Genomic DNA, 24,184 nt, shown 5'->3' on the forward strand with positions numbered 1-24,184 from the left:
ATGGGTTATTTTGGCTGTTAAATCTGCGTTTATGTGATTACTTCTGTCCAGAACACCACATTTTTGTCTGTCTGAAGTGGAAATCAAACTGGAGCTGGAATATTTATTTTAAAATGTTTTTTGACATCTTTATAATTAACAGCCGATAGCATAAAACATATATATTATAATATAATATAATATAATATAATATAATATAATATAATATAATATAATATATGATAATATATGATAATATATGATAATAATTTTGATTGCAGATTAATCCTTATCTTGATACATGTTTTGTTGACATGTTGTTAAAGATGTGTAATAGTCTTCATGAGTCTTGTTTTTGTCAAACTAACTATCCGAAACCAAGCATCCAAACAAGAAAACAACAAATCCTCCAACCTGTGACCTGAGAATGTTTCTGGCATTTTTGGAACAATTAATCATTATGACGGTCGTATCATTTAACTTGACGAACAATAGATTGTAGGTGGTGTTGGACAACTTTTGACATAATATGACTTTATAACAACACTTTGAGCTGTTCAGTGGTGAGCTCCATGCTAAACTAACATCCCCTCACCGCTCTTTCCCTTCCATTTCATGTGACCCCCACCCCCTCAGATGAAGACGGCATTGACGGATGAGAAGAAGTTCCAGCAGCAGATCGTGGCCCAGCAGAAGAAGGAGCTGACCACCTTTCTGGATAATCAAAAGAAGCAGTACAAACTCTGCAAGGAGAAGATTAAGGAGGTGTGCCGCTTGTTTGTTGCTTTCCTTATTCCTCCTTTGTACGCCTCGCTCGTGTGTGACACATGGCCCTATACACTGTTTACTGTTGAATCATCCCTCCTCCACACAAACATTCAGCACCTCCAAAGTGGTGTTGTTGGAAGTTGTGTTGAGTCACTCAGCCTACTCACTATGTTCCTACACATATATGTACACACAGACATAAAAAAAAAACTACACAGCTATGCACACAGTGCATTTGTGTGCCTCCACAACCTTGAAACTGAGTCCAGAGTGTACTCCTGTGGGCTGAGAGTGTGATACACTCTGTTTTTCAGTGACGAGATAAGTGACCAAAATTAGGTCAGCACAGTTAAAAGAAAGCATCACTGGCATGGAGAGATATTTCCCACCAACTGAGGGCTATAACGGAATTAGACACCACAGAGAGCGGGGATCAGGCTCATGTGTTAAGTGCATTAGCTTGAATTGTAGATTACCTTAAAGCCCATGAAAGAGAAAGAGAACTCATACTGAGAAGGGATAGATTTGGCTGGCATTTTTTAAGCCTCCTCTAGCTATGAAAGTCATTTGTAGTTCGAGCGAGAAGGTCAATTGGAGTTTGCTGTCAACACTATTCATTATTTAGACAGTGTTTATGGATGCTTTGTTTATTTTCACATTCAAACATGCACATGTAAGACAGTGTGAGACATTTTCTGTTTTTCACATATCCACTTGCTAAGACTAATATGTCAAACTAGTTCCTCCCCCGCAATCCCATACCAGCCAACTGTAGTCTGAACTGATATTTGCATGGATGAATGAAACGTTACCATGACCCATAATGTACCAGTCACAGTTCAACTTAACCAATAACTTGCTACAGCCCAGTACCAACTCCACTGTCCAGGACCTCACATTATTTCTCTGCTCCCTTCTCAGGAGATGAACGAGGACCATAGCACACCCAAGAAGGAGAAGCAGGAGCGTCTGTCCAAGCACAAGGAGAACATGCAGCATTCCCAGGCTGAGGAGGAGGCCCACCTCCTGGCCCAGCAGAGGGTATTCTACGACAGGAACTGCCGCGCCTTCAAGCGCAAAGTAATGATTAAGAGGCACGACTTGGAACAGGAACAGATCCGAGAGGTGTGGTAGACGCACATGCTTTAATCATCATCATATGTGATTAAATAGGGCTAAACCTAAAGTGAGCTCAGTTGTTAATTGAATTGTTAAAATGTACAACTCAAGTTGACCAAATCATAAAGCTCAAGAGTGTAAACTGAAGTAAAACTCACATTTTTTTAAAGTTGTTTGTGATGTTGGTGTAGACAGGCCCAATGTGATTACAAGAAGAAAAAATGTTCTCAGCACACAGCTAATAATCACACCCATTGTTCTTTGGATATGTGATGTGTTTTCTATTAACTATAAGAAGATTGTTAATCCAGAGTAAAGCAAGGCAACAATGTCATAATCTGCAAAGCTGTTGTGTAAATCTGGACAAAGTCTCAGAAAGTCTTGAAGCTTTCCGTGGGAAAATACACCAAACTCTCAGTCAGGTATTAGAGGATAGTGTTAATATTTTGTACAACAGAAAAGTGTTTGAGTGGAGAGGCGAATGGAAAAGATTTAATATGCGATATTTATTGATTCCTCAGCTGTTCTAAGCTTGAAACAAACCAAGAGGAAAATTGATTTCTGAATGTGAAAATGCCGAGCTGAGTAAACAATGTCTCCCTCCCGTTCCTTTCCCCACATTCCTCCATCTTTCCTCCTGATCCTCTCCAGGAGCTGAACAAAAAGAAGACCCAGAAAGAGATGGAGCACGCCATGCTGATCCGCCATGACGAGTCCATGCAGGAACTGGAGCACAGGCAGCTGAAGACCCTGCAGAAACTGCGGATGGACCTGATCCGCTTGCAGCACCAGACGGAGCTGGAGAACCAGATCGAGTACAACAACCGACGCGAGCGTGAACTCCACCGTAAGCACGTGCTGGAGCTCCGGCAGCAGCCCAAGAACCTCAAAGTGAGTTGACACGGAGGCAGATTTTACAGGTGGTTATTGTCATGAGGACACAGGTGCGTGAGAAACAGAGCTCAGGGTAAAAAAAACAATGCTTTTGTTTCCAGATTCATTTTAAAAAATGCTCTTGTGTCTTTAAAAAGATAAAGTGGATCCACCTCTAAGATGGCGCAAGCCATGAGCAACATCTTTCATGTTGTAGGAGGTTTTGATAAAACAGTGATGCAAGATGGATGTAACATATTAATTTGGAAAAAATGGTGAGATAACATGTAAAATGTGTCATCTCTGAATGTCATTCCAGTGTGATTTGCTTTTGAGGATGATAAAGTCTAGAACCCATATTTTTGCCGCAGGCTAATTCAAACCTTTAACCTTTAGCCTTTAATTAAACTGTCTACGTGCTCTTCTCACTTTTTTTCTGTCCATCTCCATCCCATCCGCCAGGCTTTGGAGATGCAGATCAAGAAGCAGTTCCAGGACACGTGTAAGGTGCAGACCAAACAGTACAAGGCCTTGCGCCACCACCAGATGGAAGTTACACCCAAGTCCGAGCACAAGACGGTGCTCAAGGCACTGAAGGATGAGCAGACACGCAAGCTGGCCATCCTGGCTGAGCAATACGAGCAGAGCATCAACGAGATGATGGCCTCGCAGGCGGTGAGTGGAGACATGTTAATGTTTCTTTTAAATGCATCACTTTATATTTACAGATAAGAAATGTTGGTCTTTGAAGGGCTCTCTCGCCACCTGTTGCTTATGCTTTTACTTTTTTCTTCTTGTTGTTCGTCCTCCTTTTATCTTCCCCATCCTCCCCCTCTATATCTCTAATGTCTTAATGAAATCCCAACTCATCCTCCTCTTGCCTTCTCTTTCCATACTTCCTGTCTGTCCCTGTTACCCCATCACTTTTTACCCACCTCCCCTCCCCTCCCCTCTGCCCTGTCTCTCTCTATTCCCCTTTTCTCCTCTCTTTCTCTCCTTCTATGTGTTTTACCCCCACCCTCCCCCTCAATCTACCCATCTCCCTCTCTTTCTGTCCCTTTGTACCTCCCTCTCCCCTGTTGCGGTCCATGGTCGGCTGTGTCAGCTGCGTCTGGACGAGGCCCAGGAAGCTGAGTGCCAGGCCCTGAGGCAGCAGCTGCAGCAGGAGATGGAGCTGCTCAATGCCTACCAGAGCAAGATCAAGATGCAGACCGAGGCGCAGCACGATCGCGAGCTGCAGAAGCTGGAGCAGAAGGTGTCACTGCGCCGGGCTCACCTGGAACAAAAGGTGTGGTGAATGAAACTCTCATTTGCACTTCTCACTTCACAGGAGCCATACATTTAATTTGTTTAACTGCTCTGAAAGATGTACTGTAAGTGTTTCTCAACTGTCTAATTAATGCAATGCACAGTCCTTCTAAAGCACAAAGAAAGCCAACATGGATGTTGAATTACAAAAACAAAATATGGCAGAGAATTGATTTTCTTTCAGGTATAAAAACAGCTTCGCTTCAAAACCAGCCACCAGTTTGAGTTGCAAGGCATGTACGATCCATCCACCTGCCCAATTAAATATTAATGTTTAACTTTAAGCACAACACTGTTTATTCAAAGTCCTTTTTGAACTCAGGGATAAAACTGAGCAAAAGAGAGCAAAAAAGTGAAAGTAAAATACAAGTTTATTACAGTTAACAATATACAAGACATGGAGCAACTAAGGCTTTATAAGAGAAGACATCAAGACATAATGTCTATTTTAAAATGTTCCGATATTCTTGAGTCAGTTAGAGGCCACCATAATTCACTAAGTGCTTGTTGGCACACAAGCTTCAGGTGGTGATCAACCAGGTATGCAGAGAGAAAGTAAGCAGGGTTTGAACTCATTTCTCAGTCTTTCCACTCAATTTTCCAGGTGTTTGTACCTATGTGTACAATTTATCCCTGACATGACAGCAGGCTTTTTACAAACCTACAAGTGGGGTCATTTAAAACACAATTTTTTTTCCTTAAGGTGTGTTGAGAGTGAAGCGATCAGGGTCACAGATTGCTTTAAAACTCGTCAAATACCTCATCAAAAGGACCCTGTCCGGAAGATTGTCACAAACGTTAGCATAATAACATTCTGCATAAGAAGACAACTCACAACATCAACTATAATATAATAGTAATTGCACTCTATCCCTCAACATCCTGCTCTTACAGGATTTACAGTGCACCACGGACGGGAAGTGAAAGAAACCTTTTAAGGATCTGAAGCATGTGTAGACAAACACAAATGGGAGGTAATGGGTTAAAATACAACAGTTGAGCGCCACTTTCTGAGCACGCCTCGATGCTTAAGCAAAAAGTTCCAGATACACATTTGCATCCACCTCAGCAGGCAGTGTGGGCATTAAAGGCAACCTAGACAGACACATTCATGAGTTCACACAGACACACAAACAGATTTCCCTCACCGCAGGTGGTGATGACAGTGGCAGGCCTTCCTGCAGGGAACCAACATCCATTTCTCTCTGGTGTTGAAATCTCATTTAACAATATTATATTTTCTTAGTGTCTTCTTTATAATAAGATACTGTTGGTTTAATAGCTTGTTCTTGTGTATATATGCACTCTAAGCCACTCAGTGTAAACTTTTCATTGCTTTTATTTTGAAATGATCAATTATGAAGTATTATTAATCATGACATTTGCAAGCTGCTGCAAACTGATTACTAGCTTGCTTTTCTACTCTTTCAACATTACAACACACAGTTTTAGCAATCTGTCTCGATCTTATGTAATTTGGTTGCATGACACTCGAGACAGAGGCGCATCTTTGATGTGACTATTCAGCAACCTGCCATGTGTACCAGCGACATGTGATAAGATTAGAACGACCGAGTACGCCTCCTTCCAAAGTGACCGACGTCATCGCTACAGTCTAGTAGACAGCACTCCGACAACAAAGGAAGAGACATTTGAAATGCCGCCCTGATCCAGTTCTGCTGGGCCCAGTCTGAGTGAGCTGCGGTGGTCTGTCGCCATCTCCTGGCCGCGTCCAGACCTGCACTCTGGGACTGGGATGATGTCATGATTTTTGAAGCACTATTGTCCTCGGGTTCGGTTCATGGTCAAAGTCTGGAGTTTTCTGTGCATGCTCAGTAGTCGGCCAGATTGCCGTATTGCACCATGCAGTTCTTTGTCTGCACCTGTGGATGTGCGTGCCGAGTTAATGCGGGTGCTTGACTGAAAGATCCAGCAGACACAACGCAATAACCTGACTAATACGACTCACCACACCTTCACAATGCGTGTCAAGTCTGCATCCAGTTACACATATCATAGTGTGCCACATCTTTGAGGTTATTTAATATGGATATGAAATGGCTACAGGGGGTGGACAAAAAACCTCCAACAACTCTGCGGTGTCATGAAAACCAACACAATGGCTCTGCAGCGAATACAACATTTGTAAAGGTGACACTGTGACCGTATTGGAGTCGGTTCAACTCTCTTGTTTGTTTTGAGGCTGCAGTTTGTACAGTGGTGTATTGGACCACATTATATACTGAGGGCTGATCTCTTTGTGTGTCTGCCTGGCAAATACCAACCACACAAATTAGATGTGAGACCTGGAAAAAAGATGTGCATGATGATGGAGGTGATAATGGAGTATGCCCTGGTCCCATATAGTAGTTTCCACCTACAGCACATACTAGAACTTTCCAACCTCGTGTTGATACCAGTAATAATGGCTGCAGTCCATCAAATGACAGAACTTTGAACCAGCTATCTCATTTTAATACCATCAGCGAGAAGATTGGCTATTTAGGCAGGCTCATTCTTATTCTGATGTATGCGAGTCAGATTAGTCATAAATTAAGACTATTTTTTTATGGCAGAGTGCTGAGGATTAAATAAAGGATATCATACATACATTACATCATTGACATGCATCCTGCAAACAGCTGTGCTTCCCCCTTTCACTAGCCAGATCCAGATCTTTTGACAGGAGGCAGTGGTGCTCACACCACTTTTGTCCACAGGGGGTGACAAAATCAGTAAAAAAAAAAAGTTCCTTGATGCTTTAAAACAATAAATATATTTAAATATGCTTAAATTATTAGTCCAATTATCAGCTATTACTTAAGGAAGACCTCTGGATAGCATGTAGCAGCAAGAATGTTTTTTTAAGTTGCACACTATTTTACTGACTTTGCACCCCTTTATAAAACACATATATACTCCAGTATCCTTACCCCAAATATCCCTTATCCCCAGATTGAAGAGGAGCTGGTTTCCCTTCAGAAGGAGCGAACCGACCGGATCAAACACCTGCTGGAGCGCCAGGAGCGGGAGACCGACAGCTTCGACATGGAGAGCATGCGGCTGGGCTTCGGCAACCTGGGCACCTTGGACCTCCCCAAGGACGACTACAGATGAGGGGTTGCCATCGCCCCCACCGTCTCTCGTGGTCCACGGGCTCAGTACACCCCTCCTCTGTTTTTACCTGACCCGACCTGACAGTGCAGGTGTTCACTGCTGCTGATGCCCTCACTCAAACACACACAGACGCAAAAAAAAATATATATATATATGATAAAACGGCCCCAGAATCAGCTGTTTTCTGGGCCGGTCAGACAGAGTGGATGGCAGGTTTTAGTGCCCCCAGACCCACCTAAACATCCTCCCCCTCCTTGCCTCTCATGGTGTCACAAGATGACAAAAAATATGCTGGATCACTTCCTGTAGTTGTCATGTTTTTGTAAGAATAATGATAACATAGTCACAGTGATTCTTGTTTCTTGTGCAATGATGACACTTTTGGTGTGACTAAAAGTGGGGGGACGAGAGAAGGAGGGAGAGAAAAAATGAGGGTAGTTCGACGAGCGAAATCGCTCCACAACCATGTATTTTTTTTTTTAGAGGTGATACATCTTCTTTGGTTAGTCTGTTTTTTCAGCCTCAAACGGTGCAAAAAAAAAAATGTCTGAAAGCGATAAATCAAACAACCGATCCTTCCACAGCCACACAAGTGCGCTGCTTCTTTCAACACTTTTTGGTATTTATTCATCAAGACATTTTTATGACAAATTTGAATAATTTGATACTTTGAGAGACGAATATCACAATGTACATACAGGTACGCTTGTAATAAATGTGACTCCTTCGGGTGAACTTAATTACTGTGGGGAGGGTGAATCATGATACTCAATAGGTGTATCGTACTGATTTCTCTGCACTGGCAGCCAATGTGAATAATGATACATGTGACACATGAACTCCAACTCTCAGCTAGCACAAAGGGCTTCATGTGGGTAGGGGGCAGGGAGACTTGTACTTTGTGTATAGAAGGATTTATGGAGAGCTTTTACTTATTTTCGTATTGTATTTTAACTGTCACTCAAATCAGAAAAGAATTTTTAAAAGGCGCTTTTTTCTCCCCCCTCCTCAGATAGTATTTGAGTCATCTTTCAATGGGATTTTCATTTGATTCTTTTTTTTTTTTTTTTTTTTGCTTTACACAACTCCCAGGCTGTGTATTTTCTTATCAACCAGACCAGTATGATGCTTTATTATTGCATGCACTTTAATTTTTTTTCCAGGTTAAAAAGAAAGCATGAATCTGTCAGAGCTTTTAATTATATTTGTAAATAAAGTGCTCATCACACAAACTAAGGATGTGTTGTTATGTATGTCCAGATTTAATACCTGATATCATCATATTCACTTTGTGCATTAGCAAAAAGCAGAGACGATGAACAAACCAGGAAATAATGTAGTTTAAGACTGTGTCATTTAAATGTGCCACATGGCTCCAATCTCTGACCTTTGACCTGGAAGACCACAAGTAGACCTAGTGACTGTTTTATGGTGTTGTTAACAGTTAATGGATTAATATTTATTTTGCAAATTATTTGAATGATTCCTCTTTTAATTGCCCATTAAAATATCGACTAATACATTACTTTTATTTATAGATTGATAAATAGTCATATCCATTAATACGTGTTTTCATTTTACACTGAGTTATACATTTATGAAATGCTTGTGGTCTTCCACAGAAAACATGTTCAACAAATCAATCAATTAATCAATTCTACTCTGCAGAAGCCAACTGACTTTAAATATCATACCTGATATAACAAAGGTTTGTGAACATGAAATCCAGACGGGACCACAGCACTGTGCTCTAGTCTCTTTTTAAATTGTACTGTTAGTAGCAGTATTTTCACACAAAACTCAAAAATACTTGGAAAAAATCAGGCGATTGTCTGAAAGATCTACATTTCACATTGCAGAGCTGGGGAAAGTGAGCTGAGGTCACAGTACATAAAAATAATTGTGAGCAAGAACAAAGGTTACTAAAGGTATGTTGGATAACAGAGAGCAAAGTTCATGACAGGTACTCATGTCTGCAGCACTCTTAAGTCACCTAGACTGTCCCATGTTAGTGCCAGGGACCATTTGTAGAACAGTTATAATATAAACTATTTTCTAAATATATGTAATAAAACAATTGCAAATAAAGCTAATTGTCGTGCAAGGAACCTTAAAGGGAAGCAGTATATTTGACAACTTTCACACTAAAGGAATGCTGCACTGTTTCTGCAAATGAGGTGCTAGTTACAACCCACCTTCAAAAATGATTTACTCCTGCTTCAAATTAATTTGATCTTAATGTAACAAATTCTTCTTGTTGTTCCTCACATCAATCATTATACTTTACACGTTTAAAAATGACATGTTACAGAGGACTCAAGTTGTTTGAGTGGGTTTCTCAGTATTTATAAGCCATGAAGCACTTTGACAAAGGACACAATCATTTCAGTGTGTAGCAGATTTATTTCAGAATAGTGCAGGTGATGACTGTGAGCTGAGCAGTTAGTATTGAAAATGGCATGGTTAGGCAACAGTGGGAGAAAAGAAAATACTGTTAGGAGGCACACTCACAATAAGTGCTTTGTTACTGTTGGGGATTTTGCTGCTGGCAAGAGTGGGAATTTCCAACAGAATGCAGCCACTGAGGGAATCCCTAGTGCTTAACGCTTTAGAGTAGTCTTTTTTTATTAACTTATTTTCCAGCCAGCTGGTCATACAGTTTGGGGACGTAGTCGTCCCACTCGGCCTGGTAGCAGGTTCCCGCCACCGGGGCTCCCAGGTTGTATTTCTGCCTGAAGCTCTGGAGCTTGAACTTGCCGCGGCCGTTTCCGGAGCGGTTGGTGAGGACGGCCTCGGAGCAGGACAGGCTCCCAGTTTGCTCGTACACCAACCACACGTACCTGTGGAGACCTGAGGGGGTCAGAGATTAAGGTTTTTTATTGTTGCATTTGAGTACTCCTGGAAAACATTCTCTTAAAGACACTAATTACTGAGGTGAGGGTACAGAAAATGTTTAAGATAAACAGTTCATTTTTTGTTTTAAGTCTCCAGTGGAGACTTGATTTCACTTGACAGAAGCCATGTGTATTCTCACAGACAACTTTCATCAAAATAATTATTGAATACAGTCTGTATATAATAAAGTCTGAGGTTGTGGAACCAAATATATTACTGGGAACCATTCTGTAAAACATTCTCTAAAATGTTTGTCATTGGTCCTCTTATCAACCTGCAAACTCCAGGAGTACGTGCATCTGTGTAAAAGATAATCATTTGTCCTGAACTTTACCCCAAATATGTGGCATTTTGCAAAATAAAACACACAAATCCATCCAATCATCTGTTGGCTGAACAGCAAGACAACCATCATTATTTTTTAAAAAGAGCTTTTTATGAGCTTCGTCATCTCTCACCTGTGCCCTGAGGAGGACCTGAGCCCACGTAGTCCGACATGACGCAGCCAGAGGAAACATCGTTCCCTTTCATGTTGACCACCAGGAAGTGGTGCCACTCCCTTTTGTGAGAGGCAAAAAAAAATAAAAAATCTAATTCAGTTGCAATGAAATGAATGGTGATATTGCGTTTTTAAAAGATCTACAAAGTCATACACTTTAGTTTCCGTCATTAGGAAGTCCTGGCCTGACTGAGATTAGTGTTTTTTGAGCTCAATGAGATATATATGTTTTTTTTATTGCCACATATTTAAAAAAAAAAAAAAAAAAAAAAAAAAAACCTATTGACAGTGACCACAAGACTGAACCCTTTTGGCTCCCTACAGTGCAGAAATGAAAGGCCAGATATGGCTTCCTTCAAATTCCAACCATTTATAGCACTTTATTGGCACAAATTAGTGAAGTCTTTGTCACTGAAGTTGCCGTCTGCCTACTCCTCCCACCTGAATTTGGGGTCTTTCCTGCTGGGGGCGTCAGGATCGGTCAATGCCAAGGTGTACAACTTACTGGAGTCACATCCTTCCCACTCGATGCAGGTGGGTCGGTTCTGCACCTGTAGGGGAACACAGTGAAAATGACCGCAGCTGATTAGTCAACTCGACGTTAGGACGGCTGCATGGCCGAGCTTTGGCACCTCTGACAGCCATTTGAGGGCGCTATTCACCATATATTACGGCTGCAGCCATGCTGGAAGCATTATGTAACCCAATTCATTGTTGCCAAACATCCACAAACACGTTGCTACAAAATAATTGTCCTCAAAGCAGTGCATGTTAGGAGAAGTGCGTGTTAGCATGGTGCTCGTTTTTCAGCTAACGCTCAGTAACGACGCTAAGTTGTTAGCTTGGCTAGCATACGGCAATTAGCTGACTAACCTGCGTCGGCGTGAGCACTTTCCCCAACTCGTCGATTTCCACAGAGCCGTATTTGACGGTCAGGGGCTGTGCAGGCTTTTCCTCGACCTCTGTTAGGGCTAGAGGTCCGGTCCACTGGCTCAAATCTACGGGCATTTTGAATTAAAGTCAGATAGCAGACGCTGCTGACTAACTCCCTCTTCCAGGCACACAAAAACTGCCAAAAGTGCCGCGTTCACGTACCAGTAGGAGATACAGAAACTGCCGAAGACTTGGGGCGCATGCTGAAGAAGCTGAACCACTTGAATCGAAGATATCTTAACTTGTGAACTTGAAATCAGCCTACGAGCTACGGCATATTTTAATAACACTGTAAACGTTAATTCACTGCTCAAGCGTTGATAACACCTGATAGTTTTTATATAAATTCCCATTGGTACGTCATTACCGAGTTTGTTGACCATACTAATGATATATAAGCAGTGTGTATGTGCTGATATGCCTTCGTAATTAAAATACCTGGTCAAATGGAAGGTTAATTAACTTTTTTATGCTTCCTGTTTTTGGCACAATGTAGTGGTTTACATTTTTCCCAGTGCTTTAACTACACGTGAACTGCACAAACAGCACCAGCTACATATGACCGCCAGAGGGCGATGTCGCCCCACTGCCACATGGATGGTGATTTGCTAAGGTTCCTGTCAATCACATCACGTCCTGAGTCCGTCCCTCCTCCAGCTCACATGCTCCATTAACACACTTTCTGTTTCCAGACATCCCAATTTTAGAAACTGGGACCTGACTATAACAGGACTGTGGAATATTTTACATGTCAGAACAGAACATTGTGCTTACAACGATGCAACATTTCCCTCTATGTGGTGACAGGAGATCAGATAGTAGTTTAGAGAAGTGGTAGTGAATGAATCATGCCTGTTATCTCATCTGGCAGTGGTTTGAATTTGCATCCCACAAAACCAGCAAATGTAAAACACAGATTTGGTAAGATATGGTCACATAACGTCCCTGTATGTGAGAACACTGTTGTAATGATGTAATATTAGCTGAATTATATAATTTTGGCCTGAAATGATACGCCCAGAAATTAAATCCTAATAATACGATAATGATGAATGATAATTCCATTCCGTCTCTGTGCCAAACATTGTACTTTTTACTCCACTACATTTACCTAACAACTTAACAAGATACTTTTTTTTAGATTCCATGTTTTTTTCACTCCATGCCTCTGAAAACCACGTCTCTAAATTTGGTAGTTTTCAATGCTTCTGTTAAACTAAAAGATTGGAATTTCCTTTATGGGTTGATACATTTCTCCTTAATGTCAGCTAAATAAAGACATTAAAATCATCTTGGATTAGCTGCAAAATAATTGACAGCACAATATTTTTGATCCAATAGGCCTTACTTCAATATTAATATTGCAACAATAGTGCAGGGAAGACTAATGGTACTTTCACAACATACTAACACAATTATTTTTCTGAATGTGGATATAATGACTAAGTAGTGGGTAAAGGCATATTAGAACAAGTGTCTGGTAAGTCTGGTTAGTTAAAAAAAAATGACATCAATTAACTGTAATGCAGCCTTTAAAACAAGGAAAAGACAACTGCCCATCACTCCATTACTACCTGAGAAATCAAAGCAAATGTAGAAAAACACTCTCACACTGTTGAAGAATTTTGTCTTTAAAAACTTATGGGGTCTATTTAGTAAGTAACCTAACTAAGGAACTCTGTTTGGTAGTTTTTGTGTGATCCTGTTGACAAACCAGCCAATCTACTAATACACCTTTTCCACTAGTCAAAAATCCAGCTTAAACTTGCTAAAATCAAGTTTTTGTGTGCAATGGGAATATGTAAACTTGGCATTTACTAGGGGGTGGGCGGATCAATCCAAATATCGATAGTATTGATACCAAGGTGAATATTGGTATCAGATCGATACTAGCGCAATGAGATCGATAGTTTTGTTGCAGTTTCTCTTCTATAAGTTCAGCAAATCACTTGTATTTCTTAACAGACTTTGTGTGATAGCAGTGTCACTCTCAGTCCTTATGTGCAGTGCTCCTCTCCACCTCTCTCACTCCACTCACTCAGGTTCACTCTGAAGTATGAATATGGCAGAATATAATTGTGTATCTATTGAAGGAACATTAGTATTCCTATTTAGGCTACATGCAGATAGGTTATAGATTTTATTACTGCACACAGTAAGTCCTATTCAAAAAAGCTTGACTTCTGAGGGATGAAAATATCTGGATCGCTGACCGAGCAGGCTAACTTCCCGTTTAGCGCCCGTCTTACTTGAACAGGGATACAATTATTTAATCCTGCAGCTCTTCTAGACTTTCCACATGTTAGTGGACTGAGTGGTTGTTTGTTGTTGTTTTCTCTTATGTTAGCCTACACCTGCATTCTTGAGGTAAAACGTGACGTCAGTGAATGTAAGGTTCGAGATAAAAATCACAGACTTGCCCAGCAGAGAGTGTGGATGGGGTAAACATGCGACTTTTTGGCGGGTCGACCCGTGTAGACCCCTACTTTTGATGGAAAAGCGGTAGAACTAACAGGAGTGAAAACAACCACCTGACTGGAGGCAGTCAGCAGAGCTGGTGCCCCTGCGCCTTTAACAAGGTGAAGTCAGGGTGTGGTTTAGTTCTGCTCAAGTTTCCGGATCAGCGTGCGCTAGGTAAACAAAGCACAGCACAGAAGACAGGAGTCACGTCATGTCAGACTGACTGGTCACCTGGCCGCCACCTGTAGTGAGTCCGCTGTGGTTTATAGTGGGCGGACTGGTGTCCGGCGTGTCAGTGTGTGTCACAGGTAACAGGCTGTAACACAGGTGGACTAGTCAGACAGGTTTGGTCCGGACGCCTTTTGTTCACTTCTTCTCAGGGCGATGTAGCAGTCAGTCAAGTTACCATGAAGATAGTCGCAACTGTAGCGCTTCTACAGCTGTGCTTCTCTGCGACAGGTGAGACGCACAGACAGGTAACACGGGTGAGCGCGACTGAAAATGAAAGCCTTCACTCACTCACCTTGTTTTCCCTTTCCTCTCGCCAGTTTCGGGTAATGGCTCCGCCGAGACGACGCTGACAGCCGCACCGGGCGACATCGCTCTACTTCCGTGTTACACCGACGGGACCGTGACACCGAACGTGACGACGTGGATTAAAAACGGACGAGAACTTATTACAGGTGGAGGTGCCGAGCCGAGCCCTGCGCCCAGCGGGCAGCGCCTCACAGTGCTGCATGATGGGAGTCTGAACATCAGGTTGGTGGTACCTGGTGATGAGGGCAGCTACCTGTGCAACTCCACCCTACCGGGCGACTTCACCTTTCATGCACGTGTCCAGCTGCAAGTAACCAGTAAGTGATCGTTCAAAGTGATCAGTCCAGGAGGCCTGTCTGGTGTCACTGGAGGGACTTTAATAGTGAACAAACAGGTTCCTCAAGATAACTCACAGGCCTCACAGGCAGTGTGGGAGGAATCCAGGTACTTATTTCACGCAAAAGTCCTGCTTGTAAAGTTATTCTTCAGTAAAAGTGTGTGAGGTGTTCAGCTTGTAATTTCCTCATGAAGCAATTGGTTATTTTGTTTGTTAGAATTCAGCGTACAGTGACACCATCTATGCTTGTTTTGAAGAGTTAAAAAACCCCACATTATTAAACATACACTTTTGTTAAGCTTTAGATAGTACAATTTTTAAAATGAAAAATTAAATGATCATCAAAATATTTCATTTTCTGCCAATGTGTAAATCAGCAGATTGTTTTCTTCTCCAGTTTACTTGTACATGCTGTGTGGTTGTTTAATTTTAGGGTTGACCGATAAGGAAGCAGATTATCAGTAAGCACAGAGACTGAAAACTGACATTTGGGACAGATATTCATTTGTAGAACTCCTTGTGTCAATATTTGAACAATCAGTGATGGAACAAACCTAAGAACAATTTACTCAAGTATTGTTCTTAAGTACCATTTGTGCTACATTTACCTGATACATCTAGTTACTAGTTACTTTGCAGATTCAGATTATTCAGTGTTTATGTAGCTAGTAATTGTACCAATTTTACCAATCACACAGTGTTGTGTGCGGGACATGTTGATGGATGTTGCATCAGAGCCAATTGTTTAAAATTTTAATTTATTTTATCATCAGTCTGGCACAAAGTTCACAGATACAGATCATCAAAAAAAAATGATCGTGATGAATTTTCATATAATTGTGAATAGAGATAATCAGGAATATCCTCACGGGAGCGACTTGGAAAAGCTGTCCAGCTCACGGGGGGTTACAAGCCATGCTTGAGTCATTGAGTCAAACATGGCTTGTAACCCCCACAAAAACAAGTTATTACAAACTACAAAAGAAGATGAAAAAAGAGATGATTCCTGTCTGTGATGCAATAAAAACATGTTTCTTAACAAAATGTGATATTAAAGGGATTCAGGTATGTTTTAGTGCAATTTTAATTATTTGGTGTAAAGTTTTTAGAATATTTAAATGATTTTTCGGGATAATATCATGAATCACACCCACATATCGGTACATGCAGCAGTGACCAAGCTGCCCTGGAGCAGGACGCAACTGACAATATTTTGTTTATATAATTTAAATAAGCAAAATTAATTAATTATGAATTAACTTGTCTTTTTTTTTCAACTAAGAACTGAGTAGATAATTTGCTGATTGTACTGATCAGTACAATTTTCTAAAAGTTCAAGATTTGATTAATCTGCTTATCATTTTTTTTTTCACTGACAAGTGAAAAATTATTTAGATAACTTTATTTAGATAACTGTCTCAGTTCTAATGCCGAAGTTATGACACGTTATTTTAACCTCCTGCACTAGTTGTAGTCCAGTAAATTATTGTGAGTAAATGTGAGTCATGTCACTCGTCCCTCAAGGCAGCTCATCAGCATCAACTCAAGCCAAAAGTTCCATGCGATACATTTTAAACCATTTTGGGTTACTTGATTAACCTTTAATACAATAATAAGGACTGTTTAGTTTATCAAATAATAATGTTAACACCACAAATTACAGGATACAAATATGCACTGCTTGTGTTCCTTTCAGGTGGTCCAGAGGGTCTATCTGCGTCCATCGGTCCAGCCACTGCCCTGTCCAACGGGACGCTCATTGCCTATAAGGGCTCCACAGTCACCTTCAACTGCTCTGGCACCGCCTACCCCTCTGTGCAGCTCTCCTGGGCCTTCAGCGGCGCCTCATTCAGCAATGACTCGCTGGTTTCTACCTCTGGATCCTTCCTGAAGTTCAGGATGGAGGACATCCAGCCCAGTGCTCAGGGAGTTTACAGCTGCAGGGCCCAGAACACCTTAACTCACCAGACACTCAATAAGAGCACAGAGCTGCTCGTGTACTGTAAGTACCATGAGTGGATTACCCAGAATGCCTTGTGGCAACTGTAGGAGTGATTTGGAAAAGTATTATTTTGATATTTTTATGGTTATGTTTATTCATTGGTTGGACCTCATAAGTGGGAGTTTGAAGGAGCCAACCTTATTGTCCCGATACCATAAAGAGTATATAGAGCAAAATATGTTATAAAGCAGAATATAAAGCAACATTTTGTTTCAGCACCGATATGGTGCCAATATGAACCTGAGTCTGATACACTGATCAAATGTTGTAGTCAAATGTTGCAAGACTGACAGCATGAAGAGATTGATACAATATTTTACTTCATTTTTCTTTTCCCCCGTTTTACAGTCAAGATAATGATACACTGAATGGACTCCAACCAATCTATGCCTGATTGCCAATTATACTGTTTAGAAATGAATTTTTGTTTAATATGCTGTCTTTTAGATGAGACACTGCCCAATGGCTTCTCATTTCATAGATAAGGATAAATGATTAGCTAAAGAGACAATTAGGACACTCTCAGTTTATTCTGTAGATTGTGAGGCTTTCAGTCAGCTATACAGCTGACAGTGCAGAGGTTTGTGTACAGACAAGGAAACACTAACATCCTGAATTTGGAAAATACAGGATGTTGAGAATTTCGAGGAAACGACTATGGAAATCAGCAACTTCCTATGTACTGACAAAACAGCACAGTGCACTGTGGGAGTCAGAAGAGGAAGCAATATATATGGACAAAAAGTTGCAAAAAGAGTAGTAAATAAGATGTTGACTTTGCTTTTTTGAACCAATAAAAACTTGTCTTGTCTAGATGTCCCCGACAGACACCCAGAGTGTATGTGGGCACCAGCACAGGACCCCTCACAATTCCAGTTCAACTGCACCTGGTTTGGAGCGTACCCAACACCGACGCTACGCTGGGGGGAGGACGAGGGCAAGCAAGGAGCTCGCTGGAAAGAACGCGTCTACGCCACGGAGGAGACGGACAGCCTGGCGCTGACACTGAACCGCTCCATGCTGTCCGACGGGCAGACGCTGAGGTGCATGGTCCAGCACCTAGCCTTAGCTCCAGGGAAGGAGAAGTCCTGTTCGTTCACCCTCAGTAAGCATGTTGTTTGGAAAATGAGACTCTCTTCAGTCCTGAGATGTTCAGCCTCTGAATCTTTCATGTGCTTTCCACTTTAGAGGCCACTGAGCCACACTGAGAATCTTCAATGAGCAGAACAAAGCAGCAGAACAAATCGTCTTCCTGTTGTGATTGCGTAATAGCCGACACGCTCCTTTTGTAAATCGCACCTTAATTGTAGTGGGAAAAACCTGCTCTGAATAGTGTTAGTGAAAGTGAAGCTCATTGCAACCACACTGTGCAGTCAGTGTTTACTTAATGATGATAACTTTAATCAAAAACAAGTTGTCCTTCTTTACTTTAAAGGGTCAGTTCAACCAACATTTTTTCAGTTTCCTTTTTCTTTTGTCAGATGTTGGGATATCTTGAAATGAACTTTTATTTGCTGCAGCATCCGACTCTAGAAAAGAAAGAGTCTGTATAATACAGTGAGCTTTGTGGGTTATCCACAGAAATGGGGACACTGTGGAAACAACTGCGGTACCTAGATGTGCGGACAGGTTATTGCATTCAGGTTAAGTAGAATACATTCTGCTGAGGCTTTGAGATATCCACCTCTGGGATCGCTGCCTCCACCCCAGTGCCATGGAGGTTAATTGGACAAAAGGCATTGGACGAACTTGATACAAAGAAATTCAAAGAAAATGTGTCTGTCTCACCTCTTAGTATGCAGTATGTAAGAAGTGACCACCTGTTGAATTCATACTTCCAACAAATAGGTTAGCACGTCACCAAAGTAACTGCTGTGTTCTGTTTTTACGCCCATGTCCCGACTTAGCTTATTAGCTCAGTTAGCCGTGCAGTTGGCAAGACTGTGCTGGTGTTTATGCCACCATCACATAAGCTTTTAACTGCTGGGAGGAAGAGGTTTTTGGCTCTGGGGCTAGCTGGTTAGCATGCTAAGATCATCAGATATCTCTTCAACACAACATACAGATGTCTCTGAAATAAAATCAAAACTGTTATTTCTTCACATTCGGTTGATAATTTTAGAATGTTTAAAACTAAATTTCCTACATAATGGTCCTTAAGTGTCCCTGTTATTCTGGATAATCCACAGAACCCACTGTGGACAGTTTTCGTCTGAGCTGTCTATTTGGTGGGAAGTAGTTCACAGGCAGAGCCGTGGAGGCAGAAAATATCTCAAAGATTCGGTGAGAAATCCATGCATATCACAATGTTATACGCTGTCTGCATGGGTAGATGCCATAGAGGATACCTACCAAAGAAAACTGTCTCTGTAGAACTATTTTACGGCGCCTTCTGTGGCCAATTAAAACCATTCATATGTTGAAACAACAGCACATTACTACACTCTCCACGTCCTCATCGCAGATCTCTGCTCACTGTATAAACTTAATTGTAACGCCATTAACATTAAGGTGTTTATAAGCTCCTTGTTTCATTCTTATAATTAATACTCTCATTATTACCTTCGATTTTAATTACTGCTTCAATACGAACGCAGTCAGATAGACTGAGCTGGTAGCAGCATGCATGGTGTGTTGCATGCAGGACATGTGGACAGTCAGTGAGTCACTCAGTAGTGTAAAGGTTACTGTCACTGGACAGGATTACACAAACTACCATGTGACTCAATAGTGTGTGACAGTTTATAAGTTTGCATTAGCTTATCAGCTTGTGATGTTTGTTCAGCTTTGACCTCAAGGTGTTTCTTTATAAAATAAGATTCTATCTCTACCTATCCAGAACAACTGTCCCTTGGAGTCACTTTTTGACACGCTCTAATGTAATTATCTATGAATATTTCTTCTTATTTATCGGTGTAATGCAGTTATGATTCAGTCCACTGCACAGTTCATGAAAGCCTTTACATTGTCTCTTCTTTAGAGGAGGAGGTGGTTCTTAGGTCTTCAGACAGATTATAAGTACAAGTTTCAGAGCTGAAATGATCCACCGGTTGATCACAGAGTGGAGATAAGTCAGAAGCCATTTTGATAATCTCTTAATCTTTGATCTTTTAAGCAGAAATGTCAAACACTGACTGGGTCCATTTTCTCAAATGTGAGGATTTACTGCTTTTCACAGTTTTACATCATGGTAAATTAGATATTGCTTGGTTTTTGGACTTTTGGGCAAACAAATCAAACAGTTTGAACGTTTGCTTCAAATGTCACCTTCGAGTTGCTCGTTGGCCGAATCATTTTCCACAGAGATGGGAGGTTTTGTTGCAAATGGTCATATTTTATTGACTGAACATTTAATGCCCAAGCTTATGCCATCAAATTGATAATTTTTATCAACAATGCAGAAAAAAACACCTGCAATACTAATAAACAAATATAAATCCAGTACAAACAACCCCACCTTCAAACAATCAATCGGTTATCATAATTATGTATTTTTGTACAGATACTGAGACAATTACTGAGAGACTTTTTGGACAAATCATATTCCCTCCCCTTCCCTCCCAGAGCCTCCGTATCCTGAAGGTGAGCCTCTGGTCACGGCTCAGGAGGACACCAGCATCACTCTGATCTGCACTGAGGCCGTCTCCATCCCTCCTGCAAACACCACCTGGAGAAAGGGGCTCCAGCAGGAGGACATTATACCTGGTTCCAAGTACGTGCTGTCTGAGGAAGGCCCCGTCCTCAAGCTGACCATACTCAACGTCAGCAAGGATGACGAAGGCGTCTACTTCTGCCGCAGCGAGAACCCCCTCGCCGTCTGCGAGCTGGAAGTCTACCTCACTGTGAGGAGTGAGTTTGGGATGAGAGGAAGGGCTTGGGCTGCGGTGGTAAAGTCACATGTAGAGATCACAGTTAAAAATCTAAACCCATGTAAACATTAACGTCAGAGATAAATGGTGAGTTGAACACACCGTTCTGACTACATCTGAATGAACCAGGATACAGGAAACAACGAGCCAGTCACTGCAGGTGTCGACTTCAGCTCTGGAATGCTGATAAACCTGCTGCTCCTCCCTTTTACTGCTTCATAATCCTCCTAATAATAACTCCCGTTGCCTTGTTTTGTCTCAACAGCCTCCTCTGCATACACAGGAGCGATCATCGGGATCTTTATCGCTGCACTGATCGTGGGCTCGGCCGCAATCGTAGCTAAAACTGTTTACTCCAGCCGACACAGGATTTGTCTGGGTACGTTTCTTTTCACCTTTGCAACTTGCGCATCGGAAGTCACAAATGCATGCAACACACCATAATTTCATATAGTGCATTTTGTAATGTTGTATGCGAGATTTAATTGTTTCAGGAATTAGGAATCATAGGGTGAAATAAGTGCAACTCAAATTTAGTTTGTCATCACAGATCTGAAACTTTATCTGCACACACAAAAGGCTTATTTCTCTAAAATTTAGCATGTCATTGTTGATGAGCACTTAGTTTTATCACATAACACAGCGCCACAGATGTTGCAGGTTCTTGTTCAACAAATGCTCAGTATAGATCTTTTTTCGAGATTAAAGAAACACATATATGAACAGAAGTCTCGAAAAATAAGCTTTGTGTCTCTAGAGAAAATCTTCCTCACATCACATTAATTTAACAGATTAAAAATGGGAGCAAAATCTTTTTGCTCAGTGTAAAAGCCAACTATACTAATTGCCCAATTTCTGTTTACATTTGTCTTTCAGGAGGCGGCTTTGGGTGAGTATCTCACGTTTATATATCTAATACTGCATCCTTATTTTAGTGACCCACATTAAAAATGAAAGAGACTAACAATAGCGATGCAATCTTGGTTTAGTTTTAATTATCTTGTGTAATAGTTGGTTATATTTTTATTTCAGCTGTTGCATTTATCTTAGTCCTGCAAACACCTTGTACACGCGCTCTTGTCTTATCACAACACAACTACTATGAGCATTTCTCATACCAATTTGTGCGCTTGTGACCTCAGTAGACCAGAATGCAATGTGGCTGCAAGGCATGTAGTACTATAGGATTAGTTCAACATTTTGGAGATGTGCTTATTTCCTTTTTCGTGCATTAGATGAGAAGATTGATACAAACCCATGTCTGTCCAGTAAATGTGAAGGTATGGTCAGCAGACACTAGATTAGCTTAGCATAAAGAGAGGGAAACAGCTAGCCTAGCTTTGTCCAAAGCTCACTAATAAACATGTAATATCTGCTTTGTTTAATTTTAAGAAAACTCTTCAGACAGGCGAGAGGTGTCATCATCTGTTTAGATGGTGTGAGGAGCTCCTAAATTACCTTTGTTGTGTTTCTCACAGAAAACACTGGGTGTGTGTATCCTCTACTTGAGGCTAGATCTAAGTACTGAATGCATTTTCTTCATGAAGGTGCGTCCTAAACCAATGATGTGCTTGTCCCAGTCCCAGCAACTGTTGAACAATCATCATTAACAAAGTGGCTCCACATATTCAGTTACAAACATGTTAAATTTACTATAACTCCCTGTTTTATTATGAAGCAGCAGGAAATGTTGTGTTTTCTCCAGCAGTAACTCAACATGACTCCTGAAACAGCTGAAAGAGAACCCAGGAACACGGGACGAGATAAAACTAAAGAGATTGAGTTAGAAGCTACAAAAGTACTGAGAGCTGAACACACTCAGGTTTCCTTCACAGACATGAGTTGAGTATCGATTGTAGGGGGAGACGGGTGCTTGTTACAGGTTGGTCACAGTCATGAGTCGTCACCGCGGCCCACTCAGTACAGGTCCATTGCTGCCACAGTCCGGCTCAACTCCAATAAAGTTGATAATGAAAAAACAATCAGCGCGGCTCAGTTTGACACAAATGTTTTATTGAAACCTGTGCCTGTGTATCGTGCATGGAAGTCCTTGCAAGGACCCACTCTAAAATATAGAGCCTGTAGTGTTCAAAAGCAATAGAGGGCAACTTTAATATGGTGACTTTTCCAAGTGTGAATGTACTCAGTTGTTACACCCCTTCTAAGCCTCTCTGGAATTTGGTTGACTCAACACAAAACAGCTCCTGAAATGACCAACAAAGATGGGATGATATGAAGCTGTGATAAAGAGTCTAATGTCGGAATAACGACTCTCATCTGTAGGCAAGTGGAGGAGGACAGAGGGGACGTGCTGAGTCTGGTGGAGTCTGATGACGAGCAGATCTTTCAAGACACTGTCCCCAGGCTGCCTCCAATAACCAACGGCCGCCACACGACGCTGGTCCAGATACATCGAATCCCATCAAGTATGACCTCATCGTGGTATTGATTTTCTGTTTTTTTTTTTAAAATGAAAATATGCAAAGTGAAAAAGTCTCTCTCCCTCTTTTTTTTAAGGTGACCATGAGGATGCAGAAACAGCCGAGACGAGCCCAGAGCAGCAGGAAGAAACTGTACAGACAGAAGAGCCGGCAGATCTTGTAACATTTTAGGTATTAGGTGTTTTTAGACAACTGTTTATTTTAGGTAAATACCATTTACTCCCAATGAGAATGTGAACAGAATTGGTGAAAGACTCATGTAAAATCTTTATTTGTTATTTTTTAAAAACGGGAGTTAAGCTCATTTCTATGATTTGTTTGTACAGTGTTATGAATATGTTGTTGTGACACGTAGAGTTGTGCAGTAAAAGAAGCTGTGTAAACAAAATTTGATTGTTTGCATTTTCTTGGTGGCTTTGGTCTTCCATATCTTACCCCCGATTGATTTTTCTACCTACATTTACCTTGTATTGTACAAATACAGATGAGCTGTGACTATCCACACCTAGAATGCAACTATAGATTGGAACCATTTGAAAAATGTGGTGGAGTCGGTTTTGATGACATTGCATGTAATGGAGGGTAAAACTAACCGAAACTGCAGCCTACGTAAAATTACTTGGATCAGGCCAAGTTTACATCAGATGTGGAGTAAAATATTATTACAAAACATTTTTAAAGGTGCACTGTGTAGTCAGGGTCTGTCAAATATATACAAAGTAAAGCAGTGTGTTTTGGGCAAGCTGATTTTCAATGGAGTGCAGGGGCACTTTAACGCTAGCATAAAAATAGCTATTTTTAAACACTAAGAAGGCTCAACACAACATGAAACTTTGCTCGTAACATCACCAAGGTCTCTACACATGAACACAAGCATTGAGAACATTGTTTGTGTACACAGTGTTTACGAAAAAGAAGGTTTTTGAACAACTCACCGTAGGAGCTGGATCTCCGGCGCGCCACCGTCATGGCCGACAAAAAGTGTCGATGGTGCACTATGGTGCTCAAGCCTGCCTGTTAGGTGGCACTCGGGGATCGACATTTATT

General features: G+C 41.2%; 3 protein-coding genes across 4 annotated transcripts in view; 2 read left to right on the forward strand and 1 right to left on the reverse strand.

The window, feature by feature from the left end:
• The window catches only part of taok3a (TAO kinase 3a), a 65,211-nt gene extending 56,814 nt beyond the window's left edge, over window positions 1-8,397 (forward strand). For both annotated transcript variants that reach the window (XM_037096916.1, XM_037096917.1), the window contains 6 exons: window positions 616-744; window positions 1,669-1,872; window positions 2,518-2,757; window positions 3,202-3,414; window positions 3,845-4,027; window positions 7,003-8,397. In XM_037096916.1, coding sequence (XP_036952811.1) covers window positions 616-744; window positions 1,669-1,872; window positions 2,518-2,757; window positions 3,202-3,414; window positions 3,845-4,027; window positions 7,003-7,164 — 1,131 coding nt within the window. In that variant the 3' untranslated portion in view covers window positions 7,165-8,397. The remainder of the gene's footprint in view (window positions 1-615; window positions 745-1,668; window positions 1,873-2,517; window positions 2,758-3,201; window positions 3,415-3,844; window positions 4,028-7,002) is intronic.
• Window positions 8,398-9,547: 1,150 nt separating this feature from the next.
• Window positions 9,548-11,660, reverse strand: pebp1 (phosphatidylethanolamine binding protein 1). The gene is made up of 4 exons (XM_037096924.1): window positions 11,432-11,660; window positions 11,000-11,109; window positions 10,518-10,618; window positions 9,548-10,014 (listed from the first exon to the last, which is right to left on the reverse strand). The coding sequence occupies exons 1-4, from the start codon at window positions 11,564-11,566 to the stop codon at window positions 9,797-9,799; spliced, it is 564 nt and encodes a 187-aa protein (XP_036952819.1). The 5' UTR covers window positions 11,567-11,660; the 3' UTR covers window positions 9,548-9,796.
• Window positions 11,661-14,104: 2,444 nt separating this feature from the next.
• Window positions 14,105-23,525, forward strand: vsig10 (V-set and immunoglobulin domain containing 10). The gene is made up of 9 exons (XM_037097878.1): window positions 14,105-14,410; window positions 14,500-14,805; window positions 16,522-16,827; window positions 17,642-17,932; window positions 20,392-20,676; window positions 20,962-21,075; window positions 21,573-21,585; window positions 22,980-23,122; window positions 23,214-23,525. Exons 1-9 carry the CDS (start codon window positions 14,359-14,361, stop codon window positions 23,306-23,308), a joined length of 1,605 nt encoding a protein of 534 aa, XP_036953773.1. The 5' UTR covers window positions 14,105-14,358; the 3' UTR covers window positions 23,309-23,525.
• Window positions 23,526-24,184: the final 659 nt, after the last annotated feature.

This window comes from Acanthopagrus latus, chromosome 5 (assembly GCF_904848185.1).
Source record: "Acanthopagrus latus isolate v.2019 chromosome 5, fAcaLat1.1, whole genome shotgun sequence".
Taxonomy (NCBI): domain Eukaryota; kingdom Metazoa; phylum Chordata; class Actinopteri; order Spariformes; family Sparidae; genus Acanthopagrus; species Acanthopagrus latus.